We start from the raw sequence: 27,879 nt of genomic DNA on the forward strand, positions 1-27,879 counted from the left end.
ATTGTAATCATACACCCATGCAGTGAAAGGTACTTTGTTTCTCTTGATTTTTTAAACTTTAAAATACCTTAAAATATTTTCCTTAATACTCACCATCTTCAAAAACTGCCCCAATTTGAAAAGATAACTCAGAGCTATGTTCTGCTTCACATGGATACACTGCTCGTGCTTTTCTGCTGACAACACTGCAAAAGTCAAAGACCCTTATTAGTGTTGAAAATGTATTGATCCAACGTCAACAAAAATAATAATTCGTCTGGGGACAGCATAGCCCCTCCTCTGCATTTGTGTCTTAGGTTCAGAAAGCTACGTTCTGATTTGTGCTTTAATAGTTTATAACCACCAAAACAAAACTGGAGTGGTGAAATGGGAACCCTTTGGGTTCATTTATTTTTCTCATGCAACTGCAACTAGCTTTATTATGTAAATCTAGGACAGTGGTACAGGCAGTGAAGCAGGAAAAGAAGAACTTGATGAAAAACGGAGTTTTGGCTACTGAACACTGGTTACTGAACACTGGAACACTCCATACCGAAAAATGCATGGTGCAGTGTGAGTGGAGCTTGTCTATAGTAACATAACTCAACTATATCACATAATGTGTAGATTTATGTCTAAGATGAACACAGATACCCTGTTTCCCCGAATATAAGACATCCCTGAAAAATAAGACATAGTAGAGGTTTTGCTGAAGTGCGAAATATAAGGCATCCCCCGAAAGTAAGACATAGCAAAGTTTTTGTTTGGAAGCATGCCCGACGAACAGAACACAGGAAAAATAAGTCATCCCCTGAAAATAAGACATAGCGCATCTTTGGGAGCAAAAATTAATATAAGATATATTCGGGGATATAAGACACTGTCTTATATTCGGGGATTATAATATAAGACACTGTCTTATATTCGGGGATTATAATATAAGACACTGTCTTATATTCGGGGAAAACACGGTAGTAACACTTCAGTTCCATCCACAGAGCCTTCCAGTTGCCACAGCTCACAGTGAAACAGTCCAGGCTACACTTTTCCGTTGTATCACTCTAAGCCCTTCCCCTCCATCCAAAAACAATACAAAAATCTATCCAAAAACAAATGTCCTGTTTGTTTCATGAGTTGTAAGTTTATTATTTTGAAGTCTGTAAGATACTTTTACTGGGGTCCAGCCTATATACAGCCTATATACTGTATAATACAATTCACAAGGGAGAAAAGTCCTAACTTTGCTTTTCTTATAACCCAAGAGAAACGGGGATGACAAATAAAAGTTGCTAAAGAGAATCATATTACCCTTCAGCCGGACTGTCAGTTTCTCTGGCAGGGGAGGGGAAAGAGAAAGATGACAGCGCTGGTGTTATTGAGGAAGGTGCTGTACTTGACTGCACATTCATCCAAGAAACCATTGACGAATGAGTCTGGCTGGAGCTGAAAGAAGACATTTTCAGGAAAGAATTAGCATTTAGTACCTTCAAGTCAGTATCATTCAATCTTGACCTTTTGTGCGCAGTCAGCTTCGGTTTCAAGATCTGTGAAGTCGATTAAATTATTCGCCAGCGATCATAATGCACTTTCTGCCCTCGTCATACGCTTTTTAAACATGCTGCCATCCTTCAACAAAGGTTGCATTCATAGCAATCCTCCCAATAAAAAGAAACATTCTTGCTTTGTATAATGCAGGTAAATATGATTTTACCCTTTATTGAGCCAGCTTTATTGCTGTGTATGAGCCACACTGTGCTCTTGTAGCACAATGAGGAGGCTGAGCTAAATGATGATATTTATACGGAAGAGGGTTAGTTGGCAGCTAGTGTGCTCTAATGAAAGCCTGAGAACATCAAACAATTGCTAATAGCTTGCCTAACAAGGAATTACAGACTGTTATATTGTCAGGAACTCCAGTTAACATCCCACATGAGAGAGACAGACAGGCAGATAAATAGAAAGATATGTCTGTACTGCGTTAGATTTTGACTTTCTAGAGAGATCCTCTACTCGCTTTGAAAACCTGCAAAACAATGCCATTGCAAGAGAAACTGCCGTAGAGTGAATCAGACCAGTGGCACATCTCCTCTGACTGGCAATAGTTCTTCACGGTCTCAGGTAGAAGTCTCTCACTTCACCTATTACCTGATCTTTTTCAACCAAAGATGCTGGGGACTGAACCTAGCACCTTCTGGATACGAGGCAGATGAATTATCAGAGAGTCACGGGTTATTCTACTCACTGAGGAATAATATACCTTCCTGCTATCGGGCTTGAAGTGAAATAGGTTTATCCTGTAAAGAACTGTGGGATTTTTTTTTGTTATGAAGAGGGTGGAGTGGGGTGTGATGTGCCAGCAAAGTCATGTTAGACATTTTAAAAAAATGTTTGACCCGGCAAGGCCAAAAGGTTTGCCATCACTGCTCTAGAGGTTCAAACTATGACCAAAGAGACCTGGGTTCAAGTTTCCTTTCAGCCGCAAAGCTCATTGGATGAATTTGGTCTAGTCACCTTGTCTCAACCTAACCTATCTCACAGGGTTGCTGAGAGAATAAGGCGGGGAACAGATAATCAAGTATACTGCCCTGGGCAGCTTGGAGGGAGGGGAAGATAGAAATGTACTAAATAAACCAATGGCAAAAACGTATGCTCTTCAATTGTTATCGGAGTATAAAATTAAAAGTTACTTGGGAATAGATTCCTCTGGTTTAAAAACAACAACACAAAATCTTGAGCCGTGCAGATTTTTTTGAGAGGCCGGCTGCTTTCTTCCCTGTATTTCTAGAAATCAGACCTGCCATAGAGAAACCACTGCAGTGCTTCTGTCAAAAACAGCTTTCAGTTATATGTGAAGAATTCACGGCCAAAAGTGTGGCAAAGAAAAATTCCTTCTAAAAGAAACGTTGAGACAACTGCATGGATAAAAATTAAGCTCTGTCCCTGAAACAGCCAGGTGGGCTTCATCAGATGATGCTCTAGAGATCGACTTATTTCCTCTTCTAAGATAAGACTGTTGTTCAGAAACACAACTGAGATACAAGATATAATAACGCTTTATTTCTCTCATGGGGTTAAAATCAAATTGTAAAAAAGATGAACCCTGTTGTTTACAAGATCATGGTAAGTTAAAAACATCCACACTTAAGATGAACTCCAGTGGTAACATATACAGCTCTTGAAAATCTCAGGTGAAGATGGAAGACTGTGAAATGGAAACAAGAACAATGCCTGTAGTAAGTGGGGAGGGTGTCTTTTCTCAAAAAGAAGAGTTATTATATTATACAGTACAGTTCAATTTTAAAAAATCAGGAAGGTATGAAATATGAAAATCTTGCTGGAAATAAGCTGGATGTTTAGGAATCAGCTCCTAAAAATGAGATTTTATTGGGAGTTTATCGGCCTGGTTCCGAAGTTAATTCTATTAACTCTGCTAGGTCACAAGAGGTCAATGGAGAGCAGAGGCGCCTGAAATAGGTGAGAAAGGGGGCCTTCCAAGGATCCCAGCCTTGCCCATAAGGCCTTGCAAGCAGTACTGGCTTGGCCAGTCGGGTGGAAGGAAGTCGGCGGCCGTGCTGGGAAGGTCCCCAGCCAGGAAGAAGGTCACCACCCAGAAGGAGGCCCAAAAGTCATTCACTGCGCTTTCTGCCCAATAGAACGCTGTTCGGGCCACCCCACATGCTGGGAAAGTGTGCTCTGCTTCTCTTTTCCCCATGGACTTGCAAACAGGGCCCCAGTAAATCTGGGCCCCCGGGGTTATGTAAAGAATCAGTGAGAAAAGTCAACAAAAAAGGGCAGGCAGAAGCTACATCAGTTCTTTAGACAAAAGATCAGTCTTGGCTAACAGAAACTTTGAAGTTCTGTAGTTGTCAAAGTAAGCATGTGACAGGCACTGAACTCTTTGTGATTTTAAAATGCTGTTACTATAATAACTCATATAATGTATTTTAGATTCAATAGGTAATCCAATACTCCACAGGCACCGGGAAATATATGTTCCTTGCATATTAAGTGTCTTCGATGCAGTATGTGAGCTGTTGGATGGGGGTAGGGCTGAGAGCATAATGCATTCCTGCCTCTCATGCTGGAATGATGCAGTAAAGATATATGAGGATGACTTTTTAAAGGTCAAGATGTCTTCACCTTGAAGAAAAAGCCAGCAGTATTACTTGGGAGTGGAGTAAAAGAGAAAGATTGAACGGCTTACTACATATCTGAGACACCCAAATGCTACATGATCAGCTGCCAGTGCAACAGCAGTTTCTTTCAATGTAAAACCTCTCAGCAAATCAGTCAACACATTAGCACAATGCTCTTTCATGCCACTCGGGTAAATCTGAAGCGTGCATCTAGAGCACTTGTCCAAGATAAAGCATGTGAGAATGATAATTTAGCTGTATGAAAATAGAGTAGAAAGTATTTATTCTGCCAGACTATTGACTTAGAGTTATCTTGTTGAACCAGGACAGCACTTTAGGAACTGAAAAGCAATCTGGCAACAAAAATAGAACTTCTAGTATAATTCAAGAGAGCAGGATTAAGTCACCTGTCCTTACAAACACTGCATGCTTCAATTCACTAGCGTATAATTTCTCATACTTCTCAGTGTCATCAGAATGAATTGTTCGGTGCAATAAGAACACAGCAAACCAGCATGGACAGTTCACGACAATAAATGACAGGATATACCTCAAATGTAGGATAAATACAAGACTGGGCAGTATCCTACCAGACACAAGGAGTTTTCCTATGCTTCCTCCCATTACTGCATCTCCTTTTGACCTCTAAACAGGTCATTCCTGGGGTCACGGAATCCACACAGAGGAACAGCCGGGTGGGTTGATAGGTTGGAACAAGGAGAGCAAAGGGACAAAATCGTGCCTCCCCTCAACAGAGCTGAGCTTGATGAAGAAATGATTTCTATTACTCCATAAACCCCATCAGATGACAACTGCATATCTGTAGTGGGGCTAAGGTGGGCAACTTACCAGCACCAGGAAATATAAACATCCTCTCAGGATATATACAATTCTCTCCCCAAAAAAACTTGCCAACAATAAAAAACTTGTTTCACTTGCCTTTTCATTGCGATTGCTTATATACAATTCTCTACATAAAGGCAAAGAGGTGTAGGAAATTTATCATATATGAATGGGGCCTTCAGACAGTTGGATTGCAAGCTCTTCCAGATCGGCACCAAAAAACAGACTCATCTGATTCTGAATAGATGAGGTCTTCATCTTAACACAAAAAATAGCAAAAGCTGCAATAGCAACTTTTTAACAAGCAATCAGCAATATAGACTTCCTTCTGGGTGCTTTGAATAGCAGTAAGAGATTTGCTCTTTTAACAAGGTTTAGTATTATTCACCTTCTATAAAGGTTTAACCCAAAATAGAATGTTTCCCTGGGCTACACAGCACCGAAAAACTATTGCAACTGCACAAGTCTTCAATCTTCCACTGTGACTGCCACTGTGATTCCACATTTCTCGTTTCCAAATGATTGCACAGAGGGCTGAACTTTTCGACTGAACACTGCTGGGAAGGGGGAAGGGGGAGATGCTGCGCTTCATACATTCCTCCATAAGCGTCCTAGATTAACACTAACTATGCTTTGCACTGACTGGCGTGTTCTAAAATGCTAGGATCTCGGTGTGCTTTCTCAAATAGCAATCCCTGATCTCACATTCCTTGTATAATTTGCTGAGAAAAGGTGTAACAAGGCTTCATTTAATCCAGTGAGGTTTTCCTGCATGCAGGGAAGGATCATACCCAATATCCCAATTATCTACTAAAATGGTCAGACATACATTCAGATGCCATTGGGTGGCTGCATTTTTTGAAAACTGAGGGAAAAAAGGTTGTTATTCAGGCAGAATACTGTTGATCTCTCAGCGTTCAAAGCATGCAAGGTCCTCTTTGGTCTAAATTTGGATTTGGGAAGTGGATAGAAGGGATTGAGTCTTGAAGTACATGAGGGTTCCTAAACATGGTGCCAGTGAGTGCCGCAGCCCACCAGTACCTCTCTTAGCACCCACTAAGCTTTTCTGAAAGTAGGAAGGGCCATTTTAAGACAGAGCTTGTCTTGTTCAAATTAAAAGGCTGCTGTAGCAGCCACAGCCTCTGGGAGATCAGGGGTACTGGCAGAGTAATTAACACAGCAAAGGTTCACAATCTGATGAAAGAGTAGATAAAACTTTATTCAGGATCTAACACACTTGGTAGAGAAGAGGAGAGAGAGACAGATAACATTTTAACTACATGACCAGCTAAGTGTGCAAGTTCCAAAAAGGAGGCTATTGCTCTAAGATTAGCAGTCAGGAGACAAACAAGGGAAGACATTTAATAGGTGATACAGTGTTGCCCCCCCCCCCCCGCCGCCCCCCACATCCTACCGAATTGTTCTCTTGCTACTCTCTAAAGGGTTTTCTTTTCTCTTCTTTGTATACCAGATATTGCCTATTCCAACAAAGATGGAATAGTAACAACTCAGTTCACCCTTTCCTTAGTCAGGGTATAGCTCTCTTCACCCTTCAAGCTTTCCTTCTGTTTATTATCTAATCTCTTTCTCCCTCTCCCACCAGGATTTCCATCATTACTTCAAATTCCTAACCAGCTTTTGCCATTAGTTTCTGTTGCAAAGCAGAGAAGAAGCTTTGTTCTGGTCTTGTAGGGGGCTGGATTGTTGGATGAGGAGACAAGCCCATCCCCTCCTTTCTCCAGTGGCTGGACTCTGCTGCCAATCAAAACATAGATAATTCTAGTTATTCTTGTCAGTCTATTAAATGCTGACATATAAGGTAAAGGAATCTGTTCTTCAGAAGACTTTCACATCAGGTGCCTGTTTTAAATTGAAATAAAGTTACTTACAGATTGGCTACCCAGTCAGTTAGGTCACTGCTTTCTGTTATAAGGTTATTCTTTTCCATCTGTGGAGAGCTGCTTGGGACAATGGCTGTAGGGGACTGAGAAGACAGTGAATCTGTGCTACCAGTGGGAGTGCATTCTTTGGGAGGGCTCAGACTGTCACCTGAAAAATAAGAACAAAATCCTTTTACTCAAAAGAGCAGTACTAAACTATCAAATCATCTATTATCCAAAATGCATCACTATTTCTAATTCTCAGGATTGCGGATTTGTGGATGCTAAAATACAGTTGTTTAAGCCATGGACAGACAAGACTGATCTTTCTACAAACTGAGAAAAGCGGCAGGTTTGCAGAACAATCTGAGTGGGTTAATTCCCTCATAATACAGGCAGCACCTATAAGTTTAAGGAGAAAAATGTCCTCTGTAGCTGTTGCTATGCAACTATAACAGTACTGCCGGAATGCAGGGGACAGGGCACTTACTAGGGGTGAAGATGGGAGGCAGATAAAAGGCTATACAGTTGATGCGAAGGATGAGAAAGGATAACAGGGAACAGAAAGGATATGGAGGAAATAGTGTGTGAATAGGAATACTAGGCCCAGCCCAGTCTCCAACAACATGCAGTTGGCCTTGATTCCCGCAGGCAGATAGCAGAGGCATAGCTAGGGAAAATGGAGGCCGGTGCAAAATCTGAGTTTTGCTGCCCCTCCCCCACCATGTTCACTTGTGTTTTTTGTATTTTTTAGTATTTTGTATTTTTTTAGTTTTTTTGTATTTTTAGTGTTTTTTCAGTTTTTGGCCTGCAGGGGGTGCAGTTTTTGGGCTAGCAGCATCAACATTTCAGGGTATCTTTAGGAGACTATCCTGATGATACCAGCCATGTTTGGTGAACTTTGGTTCAGGGGGTCCAAAGTTATGGACTTTCAAATGTGTAACCCCCATCTATTAGCTCCCATTGAAGACAATGGGGGATGGGGCACCCCCTTTGGGAGTCCATAACTTTGGATCCCCTGAACCAAACCTCACCTAACTTGGGTGGTATCATCAGGAGAGTCCCTCGAAAACTCCCTTAAATTGTGCTGCTGCTAGCCTAAAAACTGCGCCCCCTGCAGGCCAAAAACTGAAAAACACTAAAAAAACAAAAAACAAACCTGAGATTTTTGCCCCCCCCCCCCCCCAGGTGTGTGCCTGGTGCAATGTGCAACCCCCATCCCCCTTGTAGCTCCACCTCTGGTAGACAGCACCATACAACAGAATTTTCCTGGAGAGACTACCAGTGGGAGAAAAAGTAAAATGGAGGGGCAAATAAAGTAGGCTGGCTGTGTGCTGTGAAGGAGAAAGGTAAGAAAAGGAGAGAGATTATGGGGGCTTTCATGGAAGGCAAAGGAAATAGTGGGAAGGGGACAGAATCAGATGCTACCACCAGTCCTTGCAGGTTCCAGATGTATAAAATAATAATCTGAATGATTAATATAAATACAAAACTATGCAGTGATGACAAAGTGACCTGAACATTATTCCTAGTATGTGCTGATTCTAAAATATAATTTAGGTGGTAGCAAGTTAGACAGTGCTAGCTTATAAAATACATTATTTCAACATAAACCTTAACCCATTCACTGGCACTTTAAAGCTATTCAGCATCTGATGCTTGAGCAAGTGATTTTAAGACAGTGCAGTTCACATTTGCATGAAATGACAAAGGCTTTTGTAGTTAATATGGGCACATTTGTCATGATGAAAATCTTATTCTAAAATATTACACAAGAATATAACTAATCTTTATGAACTTGGAACTGTTTCTCTTTGTTACTTTTTCAACACAGAGATTAATGTGATTTACAGGTGTGATTTTATTGTGTTTCTGGTTCAAAATAAACGAACATGCTGTGTTCAAGCCAGAAGAACCTAAGCAAGGAGCAGGCTTCCATACTCATTGCCGGTGTACATCTTGTTGAAGCCTTTCACGGCTGGAATCACTGGGGTGCTGGGTGGTTTCCAGGCTGTGTGGCCATGTCATAGTAGCATTCTCTCCTGACGTTTCACCTGCATCTGTGGCTGGCATCTTCAAACATAACCATACAGCCTGGAAGCCACACAGCACCCAAGTGTATATCTTGATGCACATTCACATCACAATAGCAATGCTGACCTCGGTGAACTGACCAGATATGCTTAGAATATGCACCTCTATCTGGGGCCACACAATGAGCAGCATATTACTGGAGCTAGATTGGGGTCATAGTACACTTTAATTTGCTTTAAATTTGTATCATGCCCACACTGGCAAGCAGGGCTCAGGATGGCGAACAACAACAACATTATACAATAAGTATAAACTGCAAGTAATATAAACTGCCATTTAATAATCAACACCCTACTATATATCCAAACAACAGTAATTTAAAATAACAATTAAACTAAAAATATTTGTGTCATTTGATCTTTGGGCTTCCCAGCCATTAAAATGAGGCAAGATGTTCAGACAAGGTACTTCCACTCCAGGATCAAAAGGGCCCATACTTTTTTCTTTCCAGGATTGCTCCCACTTTATGGAACAAGTTGCCCAAGGAAGTGAGTCCCATTCTTGGAAACTCTAAGGAGGCACCATAGGGCTATTTTTACTTACTAGAACTTTTAACAACACAGAGGTTGCAGGAGTTTTATTAGATTAGGGTGATGGGGTAGATTTGGTTTTTACCACTGTTGTAGGTTTACTTCAGTGGTGGGATTCAGCAGGTTCGCACCACTTCGGCAGAACTGGTTGTTAAAATGTTGCTTGTAAACAACCAGTTGTTCAATTTTTTTAATCCTACCACTGGTTTATTTATAATTGAAAGTCATCATGAGCCATGGCAACATTTACTATATAAATAACAGAAATTTAATGTATTGTCGAAGGCTTTCACAGCCAGACTGATCTGGTTGTTGTGGGCTTTTTGGGCTGTGTGGCCGTGGTCTGGTAGACCTTGTTCCTAATGTTTTGCCTGCATCTGTGGCTGACATCTTCAGAGCTGTATCATAGAGACATGTGTTACACACTGTGTCCAGTAAGAAGGGAATATTCAACAAGAAGGAAGAGACCTGAGAATTAACAAAACTTGGCTACCAGTCCTTAAAAACACCATAATCAAAGGCCAAGGGCATGCGGGGTTCATGGACAATGAACTCCACCCAGACACAGGATTTGCATTCTCTAATACTGTTGAGAGGAAAGCAAATGCGAATACGAATGTAAATAGACTGAAAACCCCACCTGCAATACAATGCAGGCAACCATACCTTTGCATAGCAAGTTCCACCCAAAGACCTACTGATTGGTTCCCCACCCTGGGACATGGACAATATATACCCCACTAAACATTCCCTTCTTACTGGACACAGTGTGTAACACACTTCTCTCAGTGATACATCTCTGAAGATGCCAGCCACAGATGCAGGTGAAACATAAGGAACAAGATCTACCAGACCATGGCCACACAGCCCGAAAAGCCCACAACAACCAACAGAAATTTAGCCTGAACTTGCATGTAAGCTGAAGCTCTTGTGTGTGCAGGTTTATATTATAATCAAATATCATGTATGAGAAGGGGAATCACATAAGTCTACGTTACATTATAGAAGTATACACAAGTATACATTTCAACAAGGTTTTAACAATCCAATGGTGTGAAATTTGGATCTTTTTATTAAGTCACATTACAATGCCAAGAACAAAAGCCACTTCAAAAAGGATAACAGAAGACAACATGAATTAGTTCGTGTAGCAAAAGAGACAGATTGGGTTACATCAATATAAGTCAAAGCAAATTAATTTACAGTGTAAAGCAGCACAGTTATATCCTAACTGAAGCAGACATCAAAAGGGAATATCTTTCTCCATCAACAAAAATATTCCAACAACCTACAGAAACCAACTGCAAATGAGACTCTTTTGTTGCATTTGTCTACCAGTTAACTCAATTAACCCAAGTTAACAACAGTTGTGATTGGGGTCTTGGGAAGACTAACATCAAAGACAAATGCATTGTGGAAATATTTTCCAGTGCCTCCCTTCTCCAGAGAATTCCAGAAACAGATAAGTGGGCGGGGGGAGGGGGAGGTGAGTGACATTGCCAGGAAGAAAGCTAACTGCCTTAATCCTGAGAGTTTTATGCAGTTCTATAAGTTACACCAGTTTGAGAATAGCCTTTTCCTCACGAGTTGTTTACAACATATCTTGCTGCCAAGCGCTATGATTTTTCCTTTTAATTCTCAATTTTCCCCCCTCCATTTTGTTCAGGAAATGTTTCCACTTCACTTTTTGTCTATCATTTCCCAAGCACTTATACCACAATTTTTTTTACTCTGTTTTTGAGCCAGCTTCCCTTAAGCATGTGATCATGTTCAACTGGTCTTTATTTCTCTGCTCTACTTATTCACGCTCCTGTGTAGTCACCCAACCTCCCTCATCAGTCATTTTCTCCTCTTTGCCCTCCATTTTTGAATTTTATATATATATATATATATTAAAATTCTCTATCGCATTAGGAATGTAAGGTAAAGACATACACACAAACCAGGTTGATTTTATCAGCTTTGGCGATGTCATTCCAAATGAGCAACATCACATTAAGGCAAAGATACAATCTGTCTGCAGTTGGAGCAAGTAACATTAACAATAAGTTGCTTTTGAAGGAAACTGCAGAGGAACTGCCGCAGTAATGATGGAGCTTTGCTATCCTGAGAGGGCTCTGCAGTTCTGCAAAGAGTTACTCCAATTTGAACATGTTCAGCAACTCCAATGACAGTACATTCCATTCAATAAAGCAAAGCACTTCTGGTTGGTGAGCCTGCAGTTTTGTAGCATGAATCCTACAAAAGGATTAAAACCCCAAATGGAAGAAGAATGATGCTGTACAGAAGTAAACCTCAACACAAGAGCTGTGGCGATTTGCCTAGGGACAGGGGGTACCCTCTGTCCCCGGGAGCCACGGATCTGGCCCCACCCCCAAGCTTATAAAAGCAAAGGCCCCAGCATGGAGTCTTCCAGTTGCTTCTGTCCTCCCCAGAGGGGAGGGCAGAAAGGACTGCTGGCTGCTGGCTTGGAGTCAGCAGGAGGGGCTCGGGGGTGGGGCCGGGGTGTCCCCTCCCCAGGTGTAGCGGGGGCGGGCACCATTTCCCCCTGGTACGCCTTTGCAAAAGAGGCAGGAGTGCAACACGTTCAGAGCTGTTACTTGGCCTTGGAAACAGGAGGGGCTCCAGTCCACTATAATGTCCTGAGGCCTTTGCAAAATCTGTTTGTTCTGACCCTTAAAAATACTCTCATTTGGGCATCAAGTTTAGCACAGATGTGAAGCCACCTCTTACCACGATGCCAGGTTAAAAAGCACAGTTCTGAAATGAATTAAGCACACATGGCAGCTGCAGCACACATGCAAAAGCAGCATCTGTTTCTTAGGGCCCTTCCGCACACGCAAAATAATGCGTTTTCAAACCACTTTCACAACTGTTTGCAAGTGGGTTTTGCCATTCCGCACAGCTTCAAAGAGCACTGAAAGCAGTTTGAAAGTGCATTATTCTGCATGTGCGGAATGAGCCACAGCTACAGACCATGGAACTATTTCAATTGCTGCCCCAAAATCTCTATAGCATTGACAATGGAGCTTAAGGAATCACAGTGGTTATTTCAAAACCATTCCTTAATTTCAAATGTAATGCTTTGATGTATGCTTCCCCATGCTTATTTTAATTTTTTAATGAGATTGAAAGAAATTAAAAATACTGTAAAACGTCATCCATTTTAACATTATAAGTTTCAAATTCCAAGTGGACAACAGATGTTTAGCTCCTTCATTGAGGCAAAGCATTCTATATGTTAATGTTGGGGGGGGGGGAATTCCTACTTTAATGTATTCTAACCTGTGGATGTCAAGGCTCTATTCATTACATTTGCTTCCTACACTTTTCTCCATTGAATTCAAAGGAACATTTTAACTTCATAACAGCTTTGTGATGCAGATTAGAGTATAAGAATGACACCCACAGTTTTGTAGCTCAATGGGGTTTTGAGACCAGAGTTCTCCCATTCAAATCCAACCCCTTGCACCAGAAAATGATTTGCAGCCCCTGCTGCAGCAGTTGGGGCAACGGATGGGGTGACTGAATTACCCAACAAAACTGTGTAAACAGCTCTTTGGTAGAAGAAACGTTTCTGGCACACCTGGATTTCAATTAACCTCCATCTCAATACCTTCAAGTTTTTCACTTCCCCATTAAAGCTTTTTTTTTAAATTGTTAGCAAATGCACACAGCATTGGTCACTTGGTGGCTCCCTTACAATCCTGAAGGTACACTGAGTAAAAACATTTCTTTTTACTCAGTGTTTTAACTGAGGTTACCTTTTATCTGTTTTATTATCTGATCCAGCCCAAGGAGTCATTTTTAGATAACATTTTAGGTTGCAAAATGTTATTTCATGCTCATTTCAAGCCTTGTTTCAATACTGATAACTCTAATGTTGTACCTTTATTTCATTATATAGGTCCTACTCTGTGAGCTACTGAAAGGAGATATATACATTCTCTAAAAGGACAACTGAAATTCCCAAAGTGGTTTTAGCAGAGTTCCTTTCAGTTTGGAGTAGTCAGAGTCACTGCGATGACTCCATTTTGCCTCTTCAATCCACAAATCCTCTACAGAGCCCTACGGGGATGGGGCGGTATAATAAATCGAAAAAAATAAATAAAATCGAAAAAAAAAATCGAAAAAAATAAATAAAAATAAATAAATACACCACAAGCACTCATTCCATGGCTCACACAGAGCCACAGTCACAATTACATTCCACTAAAAAAAAGACATTTACTTTCATGCCTGACAGCAGTCTTGCCTCTGAGGGACATTCACAGCTTATTCATTCCTCCGCAGCAGCTATTTCAAGGGAAGAACCAACTACCAACCACAAGCCCCACTGGGGAAAAGCCCTGCCCACGTTCCTGAAACATGGAACAGGTGCAACATTGGGGAATGGTGGTCACAAGTGGCGTGTCCAGGAGCCACATATCATTACTCTACACAATCTTCCTTGATTTGCCTTCTCTTGTACACATGCATCTATATTATGCAGCTAATTACTTAACCGCCGCACCTTACCACTGCTACTTGTTCATGTTTGCCTTCCAGCATTACAGGGTAAGAGGAGAGGCTGTGATGTAAAAACCACTCCCTATAAGAAGCCTGTTCTGTGAATGTCTTCGCAGCTGCTACTGGCAGCTGATATCTGACATCTGCTAAGGTACTACCCCTCCCTTGTCTTTTCTGAAACCTTCGCCCTATTTCACTGTAAGGCAGGCTGCTTGCTAGTTTTGGAACATCTGTGCTAAAATAGGAAGAACTGTATTAACAACATCAGGCAGCTCACAGGTTGACTAGAAGAATACTGAGCCACACCTAATGTCTTCATATGAAAAAAAGAAAGAAGAGCTATAGATGTACAGAATCCTCCTACATAAACATTTCATCAAGGTAGCTAAAAATAAAAGGACCAAGAAATCACAGTCTCATCAAACTGTGTAAAACAGTTCACAGTACAGTCACAGATAGTATGACAAGGGTGCTAATTTAGACCTCATAATTAAAACGTGAAGATATGATAGATCCAAGGGTTGCCGTACACAGAAAAATCAAATACAAGCACAGTAAGGAAAGGAATTCCACTAAGTCAGAGTTAAAGTGAGAAAAGGAAGCTTTATCACATCGAAGACTGAACTACCAAGGAGATTATTCACACTAATGAAAGGATTCTGCAGCCTTCGTCTTTTAAGGAGAAAAAATATAGAAATGTTTTTACAATGAGCTCTGATAATGCTTTCCAGTTGGATTCAGAAAAAGAAAGAGGGACTAGAAATCATATTGCAAATTTACATTGGTTTCTGGCCCATATTTCAGAAGATTAGCCTGTGTTTCATAGGCCATTTCCGCGACGGGCGGGCGATTGAGCTGGAGTCCGGCGCATTGCGCCGAACGACCGAAGACGCTGGGACCGGGCCCCGCCAGCACGGACGGTCCCAGGAAGAGGCGTGGACGCCGGGTGCCGCTGAGCGCCGGCGCCCGGCAATTCAAGGACGACTCTTTGGCGTGTCGGGCTGGAGCCTCGGTCGGTGCCTGGGGACAAATTTCGCCTCCTGCATCGCCTGCACCCAGTGGCTTAGGGTATGCGCCTATCCCCAGTGCTCCTCGGCGAAGTGCTAGCCTGAGGCCCAGGGACAAGGTAAGTGCCGGGCGGGAGAGGCGGCGTGAAGCCGCTGCCGTTCGCTCGGCAGCGGCTTCACGGCGGTGTATTCCCTAAAAGAGCGCTTCCCAGCGCTCTGGGAATACGCTGGCTTCGGGCCGGCCGGTGCGAGGGCGGCGCGGCTGCGCTGCAGCTGCGCCCCCGTGCCAATGGCGGCCTGGAGACGGCGTTTTTACCGTCTCTAGGACGTCATTTTCTGCCTGTGCGGAAACGCCCATAGAGTCAAGAGAAGCTTTTCACTGTATGGATCATGAAAAGCTATAAGAAATGAGAATGCCACAACATCTGATTCCTTTGATGAACAACTTGCACTCTGTGCTATGGTATGGTATGGTACATTTAATTTATATACCTCCCTCCCCCAAAAGGCTCAGGGCAGTGCACAACAACATAGTAATAACATAAATAAACATAACGTAGAACAACCATCAATAAATGCATCAATAACATAGGGTCAATAAATATAACCTCAAGACAAGAGGTTACTATTAGGACAGAATATGGAGAAGGATAGTTTCCAATTAGCGAAGTTGCTGGACAAGGATGTATTTTAAAGGAGCTAGAAAGGAGCTAGAAAAGACTCGTAAGGGTAAGGGCGTCATACTGGCAACCAAGGTCAAGAAAATTTATACCAAAATATCCCCATTAATATGTATGGGTGTGAAAGCTGAAAAATGAAGAGAGCCAGGAAAAAGAATGTTGATTAAATCAAAATGTACTATTAGAGAGTTTTATCAATATCATGGACTGCCCGAAAGACAAATCAGTGATGAATGACCAGCACCAATGAGCATACAGTACCACAGTTCGTGGACAGGGGGAGCGCAATCTAGAACAGTGGCAAGCAGGTGGAGACGCCACTCTAGAATGCAGGTGTCTGCTCAAAAAAGAAGACAGTGCTGTTGCTACAGGTGTTCGAAGTATTCCCCTCTTGCTACGTGACCATTCTGACAGGCAGCAGCTATATGGGAAAGAGCACTCCATCAAACGAAGATTCTAGAAGAAGCTTTGGAACTTCTGTCTCCGCAACTGGCTTGCGCCTGCGCAGTCAAATGTGGGACAACACAGAAACAGTGAAGACGAAACAATAGGCAGCCAATGTGTGTAAATAGTATGTAAAGTTTGCTGATATTTTGAATTTCCAAGTCACCTCCAAGGGCAGTCCCATGTAGAGCATGTTACAATAGTCCTGCCTCAGGGTTACTGGAGCACGGCTAGATAAGATAGGTTTAATAGGAAGCTGGCTCCATTGAGCTGCTATAAAGTACACACTTGTTTTCAAACATCAAAATACCCAGCGTTCATCAAAATACCTTGCTTCTTAATTGAAGCAGAAAGAGACAAGCTAACCCCACCTAATGAAAGTGATATCTACTTTTTCAAAGCAACCAACCAATATTACAGCTGAGTACAGCTGATAAATGCTGGCCTAGAACAGACAGAAGCTTCTGGAAGTTGGCAGAAAGAGATACATAGTTGTGCGTTATCAATGCGAGGTTGACACTCAGCTTTGAAGTTCCAGCAACTTCATTGAAGCATCTTACATAAATATTGAAAAGCATGGGTGATAAACTAATATTTTAATGTATTTGATTGTTGTGAACCCCCCCTGAGCCCCTTGGTATATAAATTGAACAAATAAATAAATAAATCCTGCAGCACTCTGCACACCAAATCACATTCTGCCAATTTTGAAACCCCAACTAGTACTATGTGGCCCAGCTCTGACAAACAGTTTTAACCATGCAAAGGTTTTCACCTTGACTCCTTCACCGTGTTCTCTGTGGGTTGAATGTTCCATTGTGACAAAGGCATCTGACAGGTCTAATAGAATTAGTAAAGAGGCATTTATCCTATCACTACCTAAATAAAGACTGTCCATCAAAGCGACCATCTCTTGTTCCATAACCAGGCCTTAAGCCAAAGTGAAAAGAGTCAAATGAGTCATTCAGAAAATACTGCAGTTGTTATGCCATCACTTTCTCATTTATTTTCTTCAGAAAAGAGAGATTTGATACTGGGTGACAATCTTTCCATCAAACACAGTCTGTTATAGTTATCATTTTATGAACAGCCTGCTTTAGCAGCCTAGGGAAGTCCCTCTCTAAAAGAGAGGTACAGATTATATTTATTATAGCCTCTCTAACTTTAATAGCGCAAGAGGGGCTAGAGTCTAGGCTACATGTGGTGGTCCTCAAAGCCCCTAAAATCCTATCAAAATCACTGAGGGAGACTAGACTAAAACTATTCATAGAAACAGAGCCAGATGGTGTTTCAGATGCCTTCACTACATGATTTATCTGCAACTGACATTCAGAGCAGATCTGAGACATTTCATCAGCTCAGAATTGCACAAAGTCATCACAGTTGCCTTCTTGTTCTGGGACTGTGCACTTGAAGTCAACAATTAAGGAATGCTGTTAACAAACTAATGCAGCTGTAGCAGAGAAATACTGCCACTTCTCCACCATTACAGACTTTTCATAAGATTTTGAATTCTCCTATAGCATACATACTTACATACTTACTCCTATAGCATACATACTTACATACTTACAAAGTGCTTACACACTTTGGTCATGTGATGCGATCACATTCACTAGAAAATCTATGATGCTCGGACTTGTCAGTGGCAGGAGAAGACCTGGACACCAAAGAATATGATGGCTAGATACCATAAAAGCTGATACAGGCATGAACATCAACCAGCTGAAGGAAGCAGTACTTAATCGAAAAATGTGGAAAGAGCTTGCATATCGGGTCGCCAAGGGTCGAGAACGATTGAATGGATAACATCATCATAGCTTACTCTTTCGGATTCTGCCCATTTTGTGTCAGTGTCACTTAATGTATCTTCCAATTCTCTTTTGCTCTACAATGCCAATGAAACTCGGAATCTGGGTTTCTACCTGGGAATGAAAAGTCAAGGAAAAACCATACCTATTGGCCTATGGAGCCTGGAACTCCAGATCCCTATGAAAACTCCAGCTAAATTATTGGTAATTTGACCCTCAAAAAACTGCTGAGCATTCTGCAATCAACCAGGTTCTTTAGTCTCTGAAGACAGACCACTTTAACCAGCCCACTGCCCTGTAGGTGGGTGATGCCACTGTTCATCCATGTGTCCAACCATGGCACTGAAGAGAAGAAGAAGAGTTTGGATTTATATCCCCCCTTTCTCTCCTGTAGGAGACTCAAAGGGGCTTACAATCTCCTTGCCCTTCCCCCTCACAACAAACACCCTGTGAGGTAGGTGGGGCTGAGAGAGCTCCGAGAAGCTGTGACTAGCCCAAGGTCACCCAGCTGGCATGTGTGGGAGTGCACAAGCTAATCTGAATTCTCCAGATAAGCCTCCACAGCTCAGGCGGCAGAGCGGGGAATCAAACCCGGTTCCTCCAGATTAGATACACGAGCTCTTAACCTCCTACGCCACTGCTGCTCCTGGTTGTTTTTCTAACCCCTCATTAGAATCTAGTACTCTCTCAGCACAGATTAACTCCAGGATATGATCTTTTTCATATGTTGGGCATATTAGAACCTACAACATTTTCTAATGGCAAGCAAGAAGTACTAAGTATAGCCTGCCAAGGCAATAATGAGTTCTCCAGCACAATCAGTCTGGTAGTATCCAACCCACATCAGACACTGTTTCAGCCAGCATCCACTGTACAGCTAGGGAGACAGTGTACAGCAGGATACCCTGGGATTCAATGAAAGGAACGTATAATCAACACAAGGAATCGTCTGTTAAGTGAATCTGCAAAAGCAAGCAGGAATAGATTGTGGCAGGGCCTCATTAGCAAACATGCATATGGACAGAGAGATTTTTTTTAATGGAAAAGCTACCACAGTAGCCTTCTGTTGACCTAGTCACCATTCTTTAGCAAAGTAACGTTCAAAGAGAGACTCCAGAGATGAACTGCTGAATAGAATTCACCAATACATCTGTCTTTGTTAATACCTTCCATAGCTACTGTAGGTGTTAAATGGGGTTGAACTTGCATGTAACCATTGTTCATCAAGTGGTTTTCTAAGTAAGCGCATGAAGGACTTCACATGCATGCAGCCTTGTCATGAAGGTTTTTACAAGAGAGTTCTTCTCTTCCAGCACTTTCTAAAGCACTAGGACCATTCCATCTCCTCATCTGTTTCCACCTAAACCAGCACATGACCCAGGGAGGGGAGCACTCCTTCTCTTAGTCCTTCCTCACTGCCATGGAGCCTAGTACCATGCAAGCTTCGGAAGCAGCCCACAGTGAAGAAAGAAGGGAGGAATGTGCTTCTGCACAGAACACTACTCAGTGAATAATGGTTACAGGTAAGTGCAACCCAGTTTTCTCCGCTTGGATCAATCCGACATGGGAGACATTTAACTGGTAGAATGGAGGAGGCTGTGGGTCACCCAGCGGAATAACAACTCAAACACTGCTCTTCGCACTGCTTCCCTGTTTCTGGAATTGATGACTACGCAGCAGTGTTTTACGGTCAATGGTGTTGATCAGGTGGCTACCTTGCACATATTGATGATGGAGACTCTACCAAAGATGGCTGTAGAAGACGCTTGTGCCCTGGTGTGGTGTGCTTTCACAGGAAAAGAGCAAGGTATCTGTGTGCATGATGCCGGACACCACCCTTCTTATGGCCAGAGAAATAAACAAATAAATGTTAATCTCGTGTCCTTTGCAGTAGAAGCCCTATGGACATCCAAAGAATAAAGGCACAAGGGATAGAACACTGGTAATGGCCCATTACTCATGGAGCACTTACCTCAGGCCTTTTAGCTGCAGGTGTGGCTGAAGTGTGGTCTCCTCATATTTCTCTATTTACATGCAAGGACGCAACCCAGTCCTCCCCCACAGCATGTCTCAACAGGCTTCCGTTTTCTGGTTCTCTTCACTCCGCCCCTCTTAAAGGTACAGCTCTCATAACACTCAGTAGTCCCAATACTATAGAGCTGATATTCTCCCCCCGCCCCATTCCCTTCCTTGTAAAGAACTAATGATAATAACAGGGAAGCAAATGGCTGAAAAGCTAGCAATAAATCACTAAATTCAAGCACTTCTAAAGAATGGCCTGCGAAAAGTGAGTATTTGGCAAATGACAAACTTTAAGAGAACGCTAGCAAACATAATTCGTAAACCTTGCTGTTCTAAATAACGAGCTATGTGTTAGCCCAATAACTGTTGCTTTAACACTTGATGGGTCATAGTCATTATTTTGACTATCTGATTTTTTTTGTTTGCGAAGAATCAAGTTCAATATTAGCAGTTCGCCAAAGCCAAGCTTTTATTTCACTTGAAACGGAATGGTCAAGTGCATTAACAGTCTGTTCTGCTTTTCTTTTGCTTCCTATCTTTTCTCATTTATCTTACCGTTGTACAGTTGTCATCAAAGGTCACACAGATTTGGCTTAAAAATGTAGCCACTGTATAAAGAGGGACAGAAGTTGTCCTTTAGTTCTAGATATATACAGCACTATGTCATGAGTATGCACCCTTCTTTCCCTACTCTCTCCATTTTCTAATTTAAAAAAAAGATAATAGTGAAATGGAAAACTACTGTAGACTGCCCTGATGACACAAGATATACTGCAACTCCACTCTGCTGCCAAGATAGAAAATATAATTAACATCTTACTGTCATCCAGCTCCAGACAGAGATTATATACAGCAACAGGCCTCTTATTACGTTGTCCTTGTCTTCTGGATTGTCGTGGTGGGGCATTTGGAGGGGACACGGATACAGAGATTGGCTCAGAAAGAGTGGCATCAGGTAAAGTTTGGAAAATCTGTAATAAAGAGAACAACAGGAATTAGTTATTTACTATCAATAGCAACCTATACATGCAACTATAAACCATTATCAAATAACATTTGCTTTGGGTTCCATTCAAGGAACGGGCTAAAACCCCATTCTTCAAATTCTGGGACTATTCCATGATTCTAAAAAAATAATAATACAATTTTTAAAGCATAAAAATATAGTCTACACATTAACTGCTCTGTGAATCACTTAACCCACAGACCTAGGTATGTGCATCTGTGTTTGCCAACTGGTTGGAACAGTGAAGTATTTCTTTATGAGCCACTAAGCCAAGAGAGAGGTTCTACCATTTCACTGAAGCCATGCCTTTTTTTGCCAGAGCCTCCATCATAATTATCAAAGCTGATGACAGAGTCATACGATTATATTCTCTTCTGCTATATTTTTCCACTTAGCATTATTTGGGGATTGGTTATCTTTCCCCCAGAGAGGGCTAAAGGTAAGAACAGCTCAAATGCAATCATTACCCTCAGCAACAAGGCACACACTTATTAACCATTGGAACACATAACTTCAAAAAAAAACACCTCTAAGTTACGCTGGGCTCTAATACATGATCACTAAAATACTGACGCCATTCATTTTAAGTTGTTCCACTCTGAGTCCTTCCACCGCCTTTCCTGCTAATTTCTTGTTGTTTTTCAGTTGTTCTTTCTTAGGATTTTATTATTGCAAGTAGGGCTGAACATTCAAGTAAAGCCAAAGTGAAAAAAGCCCAGCTACCCAGGCAGACTGAGGCAGCTAGCAGGATTCTGTGTGGGAATTAGATCACCAATCCCTGCACATGAATCTCACCTAAATGCCAAGTGGGCTTCAGAGGCAGCAGGGCAGCCACAAGAAGAACAGTTTGGATTTATACCTCAGCTTTCTCTCCTGTAAGGAGACTCAAGGTGGCTTACAAGCTCCCCTTCCTCTCCCCATAACAGACACCTTGTGAGATTGGTGGGGATGAGGGAGTTCCAAAGAACTGTGACTGGCCCAAGGTCACCCAGCAGGAATGTAGGAGATAAGCCTCACCAGATAAGCCTCTGCCACTTAAGTGGAGTAGTGGGGAATCAAACCCAGTTCTCCAGATTAGAATCCGCCTGCTCTTAACCACTACACCACGCTGGCTCTCATGCAGCTCTCCCCTGCTGCCTCTAAAACCAAAGCAGGCTTCAGCGCCTGTGAGACAGCCAGTAGTGCTGTGTGGAGAATTGGCTCGGCCAATCTCTGCACGCAGCTCTCCCCTGCTGCCTCAAAAGCCCAAGTAGGCTTCAGAGGCAGTGGGCAGTCAATAGTGCTGTGTGGATGGATCAGCTGAACCAATGCCTGCATCCAGCTTGTGGCTGAGAATTGCTCAGATTTTGCTTTAAAAGACCCAAAAATGTTTTGAAAAATCCAAAAAAGTTGTCGTGATCTTTCTAGATCAGGGGTCTGCAACTTGCGGCTCTCCAGATGTTCATGGACTACAATTCCCAATTGGCCATGGTGGCAGGGGCTGATGGGAATTGTAGTCCATGAACATCTGGAGAGCCGCAGGTGGCAGACCCCTGTTCTAGATCTTTTAAAGTACCTGAAAAATTACCTGGAAAAAAATGGTGAAGACCCTTAAATGTAAGCCATTTTACAGATATTTAGAGGGTATACATACTTTAAACATCTGCCAGCATTTCTTTTATATAACTACTATTTGCTGCAGAAATAGGCAGATAAGGAAGCCATCAACAGCCTAGCATGAGCTTGTTTCCTAATCTACTTCTTGAGTTAACATAGAACACACAAGAGCAAAGGCTCTTGTTCCAAACAAGCACTTCCAGAATGGGGGCAGAATCTTTCAACAGTATAATTGGCATAGAATAATTTCCCCATTTTAGCTTAACTGTAGCCTTTAGCCCTCTCCCAACTCTCTTGGTTCCAGTATTGCTGCAGCAAGTTCTGTCAACCTACCCTAGCAACGACAGACTTGACATCAATGTCAGATCAATGTCAGATCCAGCCAAAAATCCAGCTGAAGCCATGGTGAGTGCACGCATGCATGCACACTCGCTATGAACACATTTGGAGACAAAAGCTGTGCCCTAAAGAACATGTTGTTAGGTGCTTTTCGTGTTTGTTTTGTCGTATGCATTTCTTTTTCAACAAGAAGAACCAATTTTGTATGTGTGTGTGAGCAGATGGGTGAATACACATGTGTGTTGGAAGGGGTGAAAAGAGGCACCGAATCGATGGCATTATCAAGTTACTATTCTGATATGAAATAAGGTGGATGGGAAAAGGCGGATGGATGGGAGGTGGATGGGAAAAGGCATTTTGTCTAGAGAAAGACACACAGGACATATGGCTTTGTTTCTGCATGATTAGATTTCTGGGTTATTTTCAGTCACATGCAAATACTTCATTACATCTCTAACAGGTAACTGCAATTAGAAACAATAAGAAATTAAAAAAAACCATCAAATCACGAGTAATACAAGTGAAAACAATTACACAACGAATTACAAATGTAAGCAAAGCAAATAAGGTAAAAGGGAAGATGCAACTAATGAGTCTATCCAAAACTGTTGAAAAAGATTAGTTCAATAAAAGCCCTGCATGTGACACTTGGGAAATAATCATGAAGCCGTGAAACTGCTTTGCAAGTTCAAAATGACTGTCCTAATAATAGCTCAGGGAAGCCACTGTGTTGTACTGTGGAAGAAATCACAAGCCTAGCTACTGTGAAGGGCCACGTCATGGTTCCCAAAGGCATCATAGCAATAACACGCAATATTTGACCTTAAAGTGCAGAAGATAAAAATAAACACAAGTCAGGTCTGTTCTGGTATAATCATGGCCCCTGAACAGCTCAACCTGAAATGCAGCAGCAGCAATATCCTGTGGCTGACTCAAACTTGCAGAACTTGAGCTTCCTACCACTACTTTCCTGGAAGACGTGGGAGCGTCCCACAGCTAAAGCAGATTTATTTCATATGTTTAAGCATCTTCTTGTGGGCCATTATGCGCATCACAATACATAATACACTGCCTCTCATGCCACATCTGGAAACAGAACTTGTTCCGCCAATACGTTTAAGAACGCAACCCTAAACCACTAGCTTCCAAAGTAACTTTTACTATGCCACTGGAAACAAGACAGTAGTGAGCACCCTTGTTGTCTTTCTAATGTTCATTAAAGTAACCTTTTCAACCATTTTGGATGGACCCCTTTTGGAATTCAACTTGCCATCTAGAATTCTGAGACAACTGAATAGACTTGTACAGCATGCTAAGTGGAGAAAGGACAAAAAGAGCCCCAGAAGGATATGAAGGGACTGCTGCCATCTGTAAAGAGCGACTTAAGAGAACTGAACTGTGACAGTGGGGGTGGAGGGCAGAGTCTGCTGGGCACCATAGATCCATCTGGTTGGTGTATGGTTTAAAAGTGGAGCCTCTTATAAGGATATGAAATAATACCAGATGTAACGGATAAGAGGTTGATAGAATAATTCTGCATGAAAGCATTGTTACTCCAGGCTATAAGGGAAAGGGAAAGAATTTGAAAACATGTGTGTGGCATGTGTTTCTACTCTGTATGTAATTTCAACATTGAAATAATTGGAGTTACTCCTAGAGATTCATCTCAGTACTTACTTTCAGTCACTTTATGTGAGCCAATATAGACCTTCTGGTTCTAAGGGTCTCTTGCCTCAGTTCTACCTCAGTGCTCTAAACAGATTTCCTGCTTTTCAGAACCACAAACACACAGTTTACATAATTAATTATAAACTGGAAAGCAAGGCCATTGATTTCCAGTTGGTAGCTCACAAAAAGCATCTTCTAGCCACGAGTTGAAAGCACCTTGTACCTATATGGGGACTAGGACTCAGGAGGGGAGAGAGTTTGTGGTGGCTGTTTGTGCCCAGTTGCACGTCCCACTGCTATCATCCTGCTAAGATACTGCCTGTTGGACTAGATCAGGGGGCTATACTAGATAGAGACCCCTTCCTACTCTATGTTTCTAAACCAGATCACCAGCAGCTTAGGACCCTTAAAGTTCAAATGGAGAAGAAACCACAGATTCGGCCACACAGATTAGGTTTACATTTATTCAATTTCCTAGGTAAGAATAAAAAGCACACTGTATTGTGCTGGAATGGAAACAATGGAATGGAAATACGGAATCTCAATTAAATATTGTAACAGTCATGTAGGAACTACCTCCCAAAAGCCTCCCAAAAGCCTTTCAGTTACCTTCATATCCTTACCAAACAAATGAAGGCTTTCTATTCCAATGAACACTCAGAGGGCAAGGAAGATTGTTGTCTCTGTCATGTAATTTATGTACCCTTGTTCCATATGGTTTAAACTTGGGGTTGAGCCAGTTAGCTTTTTCACTCAATCACAGCCTAGAGATGTACAATTTCCAGAAAGTTTGAAGCCACGGAAAAATTGTTGTTGCCTCCCCACCTTTCACTGGGGAAATTTGAAAGAGGCCTGTAAAATTTTGCAGGGCCTGTAAGACGGAGCTGTTTGCGCCAGACCCATGGTTGAGCACAGAAACAATTTTCCAGCAGGCTGGCCTCCCTTCCACTTAGTAAGACTGAAGGTATTGATATGGGAGGGCACTGGGCTATACAAACAGTTGCTATACAAATAATTTTGAAAATGTCACACTTTAATTTGTTGACTTGTTTGTTTATTTGTTCAAATTTATAGCACACCCACACCCTGCATAGCAGGGCTCAGGGAGGGTAACCACAATTTAAAATACACTAAATAACTGCATGGATTAAAACTAAGTTAAAACATAGAGCATACCAGGGAATAGGGTTGGGCACAAGGTCCAGGCCAGCCAATAGATTTGCTGTGCACTATCCCTGCCCTCAACGATATGTATATATCTAGTATCTCTGCCCTCAACCATATGCCTGTATATATCAAGCATCTCTAGAATGTGAATCACTGAATCAGTATTACCATTTTTCATTAGCAACTGTCACTGGTTTTAAATTTCCCTCATAATTTTCAGGTTTTATTAAATCGGGACAACTGGCAATAATTTAAACATAATGAAAAAGGAGTAGATAAAAATGTTCTACAGTATTTGAAATCTAAATTCCTAACAGAAAAAAGGGTAACTTGATCAGCACTGACTGTTTCACTGGAAATGCATCTTAAGGCAGGGCACAGCTAACTGCCACATTTCATATATATGAAACAATTGTCATTTAATAATAATGTGCTTGATGACTGTAGCATTTCATCAATAACATATTTGTGTCATTTACATTTAGAAGCACGTAATCTCAAATAACTGTAGTACTCTGGGCATATTAAAATGGAATCTCTTGTCTTTCCACTCCATGGATCCTAGCACTTGAAAACTCCTCAGCCATATTTCACAATGACCAGATGAACCAAAAGCTTTGCTGGCATTACTGAATTTTCCATATTCTTTTTCTCTCAAATACTCATAATCATATTCAAGGAGAAGGACTATATTATCTTCTTGTTAGTACTCGTAGAATGAGACGGTGCTGTCAGCCAATTAAATTAAATTTTCAGAACGAGAGAAAAGCAAGTTTGATAAATTTGTTAGAAAATATTCTGATTTGACTGAGGCTGTATTTTCTTGGAGAGGATCAAATAATTCTGAGACAAAATATACATTTTGGAAGGCAGAATGGCTAGATTCAGTTCATGACACTTCCATGTCTGCAAGAGACAGTACTGGATTGGAAGAAGCAATGGTCTGATTTAGTTGGAAAAGCCCATTCTTGAGGGAATTAGTATATCCTTGAAAGAGCAAGTTCGCAACTTGAGGGCGCTCCTTGAATTTGCTTTGCTTCTCTAATTTCAGTGTAAGTGGCACAGAGTACCTTCATTCAGATTCAGCTAGATCAGTAGGTTGTCACTGACATCCATGCCCAAGGAATCTCTAGATTAGATTACTGTAATGCACTCTATGTGAGGCTAACACTAAAGACATTTCTGGAATTTCAGCTGGTACACGCTACTATAGCCAGACTTTTGTCAAGTGTTAGACAGTACTAAAACAAGCTGCACTGGCCACCACTTCTCAAGCTAAATTCAACTAATTGTATTTAGCTTACAAAGTCCCAAATGGTCTAGGCGCTGGAATTTTCTTCTTCCCAAAACTATATCTGAGTACCTGGTACAAATTTTAAGCTGAGACAGACCATGCTAGCCTGCGCACATGGTATACCCTTCACAGTAGACCCTAAGATTTTGAGAGTCAAAACTCTCTTTGTCAAGACACCTGGCAGAGAGAGCTTTGACTCTCCAAAAGCTTATACCATCCAACACTTGTTGGTCCCTGAGGTGCTATTGGGATTGAATCTAGTTGTTCTATTACACACTAACACAGTTGTCCTCTGAAAGAAAATTCTCCCTTGGCTTTCAGATTGAGAAAAGGCGGAAGCTGTGTAAAAATACTGCTTCACACTCTTTTCTTACTACTGTCTCATTCTTCTTCTTTGGTATTCAGGTCAGGTGTATAATCACAAGTGAAGGTCAAACTACACAACACTTAATGACTTGACTTGCTTTTCCCTCAACCACACACTAGCTATGGGAGTGTTATTCTAAAAGTAGGGAGAAGTTCAGCTTGGGAGCAAGACATAGGGATGAGGACCTCCTATTTTTCTCCCCACCATTTCCCAAGCCACAATGGACCCGGGGAGAGTTATTTGCCCTATTTTAGAGCTGCCCTCTGGGAACAGTTTAGCTCAGGAAAACAGCATGGGAGGAAAGTATGCACCCCTCCTCTCCCCATCCCACAGTCTCATGGGTTCCCACAAATGTTTAAAACCACATCCTCCAAACCTGCTGCATGATTGCTGGGAAATGGAGTCAACCCTGGGTAACCAGGCCCCAATTTGTTAAAAAAAAAAACTTATTGTGCAGTTTGGTTCCCAGGCTGCAATCTGAATAACACCGAAGTCTACATATAATGG

The 27,879-nt window shown here is 41.8% G+C and overlaps 1 protein-coding gene across 2 annotated transcripts in view; it reads right to left on the bottom strand.

Moving 5' to 3' along the window:
• The window catches only part of ARHGAP10 (Rho GTPase activating protein 10), a 131,387-nt gene that overhangs the window by 15,162 nt on the left and 88,346 nt on the right, over positions 1–27,879 (bottom strand). For both annotated transcript variants that reach the window (XM_048509133.1, XM_048509132.1), the window contains exons 19-22: positions 20,756–20,906; positions 6,848–7,007; positions 1,288–1,422; positions 94–185 (exon numbers count right to left, since the gene is read on the bottom strand). In XM_048509133.1, the coding sequence (XP_048365090.1) occupies positions 94–185; positions 1,288–1,422; positions 6,848–7,007; positions 20,756–20,906 (538 nt within the window). The remainder of the gene's footprint in view (positions 1–93; positions 186–1,287; positions 1,423–6,847; positions 7,008–20,755; positions 20,907–27,879) is intronic.

The sequence above is a fragment of the Sphaerodactylus townsendi genome, linkage group LG10 (assembly GCF_021028975.2).
Source record: "Sphaerodactylus townsendi isolate TG3544 linkage group LG10, MPM_Stown_v2.3, whole genome shotgun sequence".
NCBI lineage: Eukaryota > Metazoa > Chordata > Lepidosauria > Squamata > Sphaerodactylidae > Sphaerodactylus > Sphaerodactylus townsendi.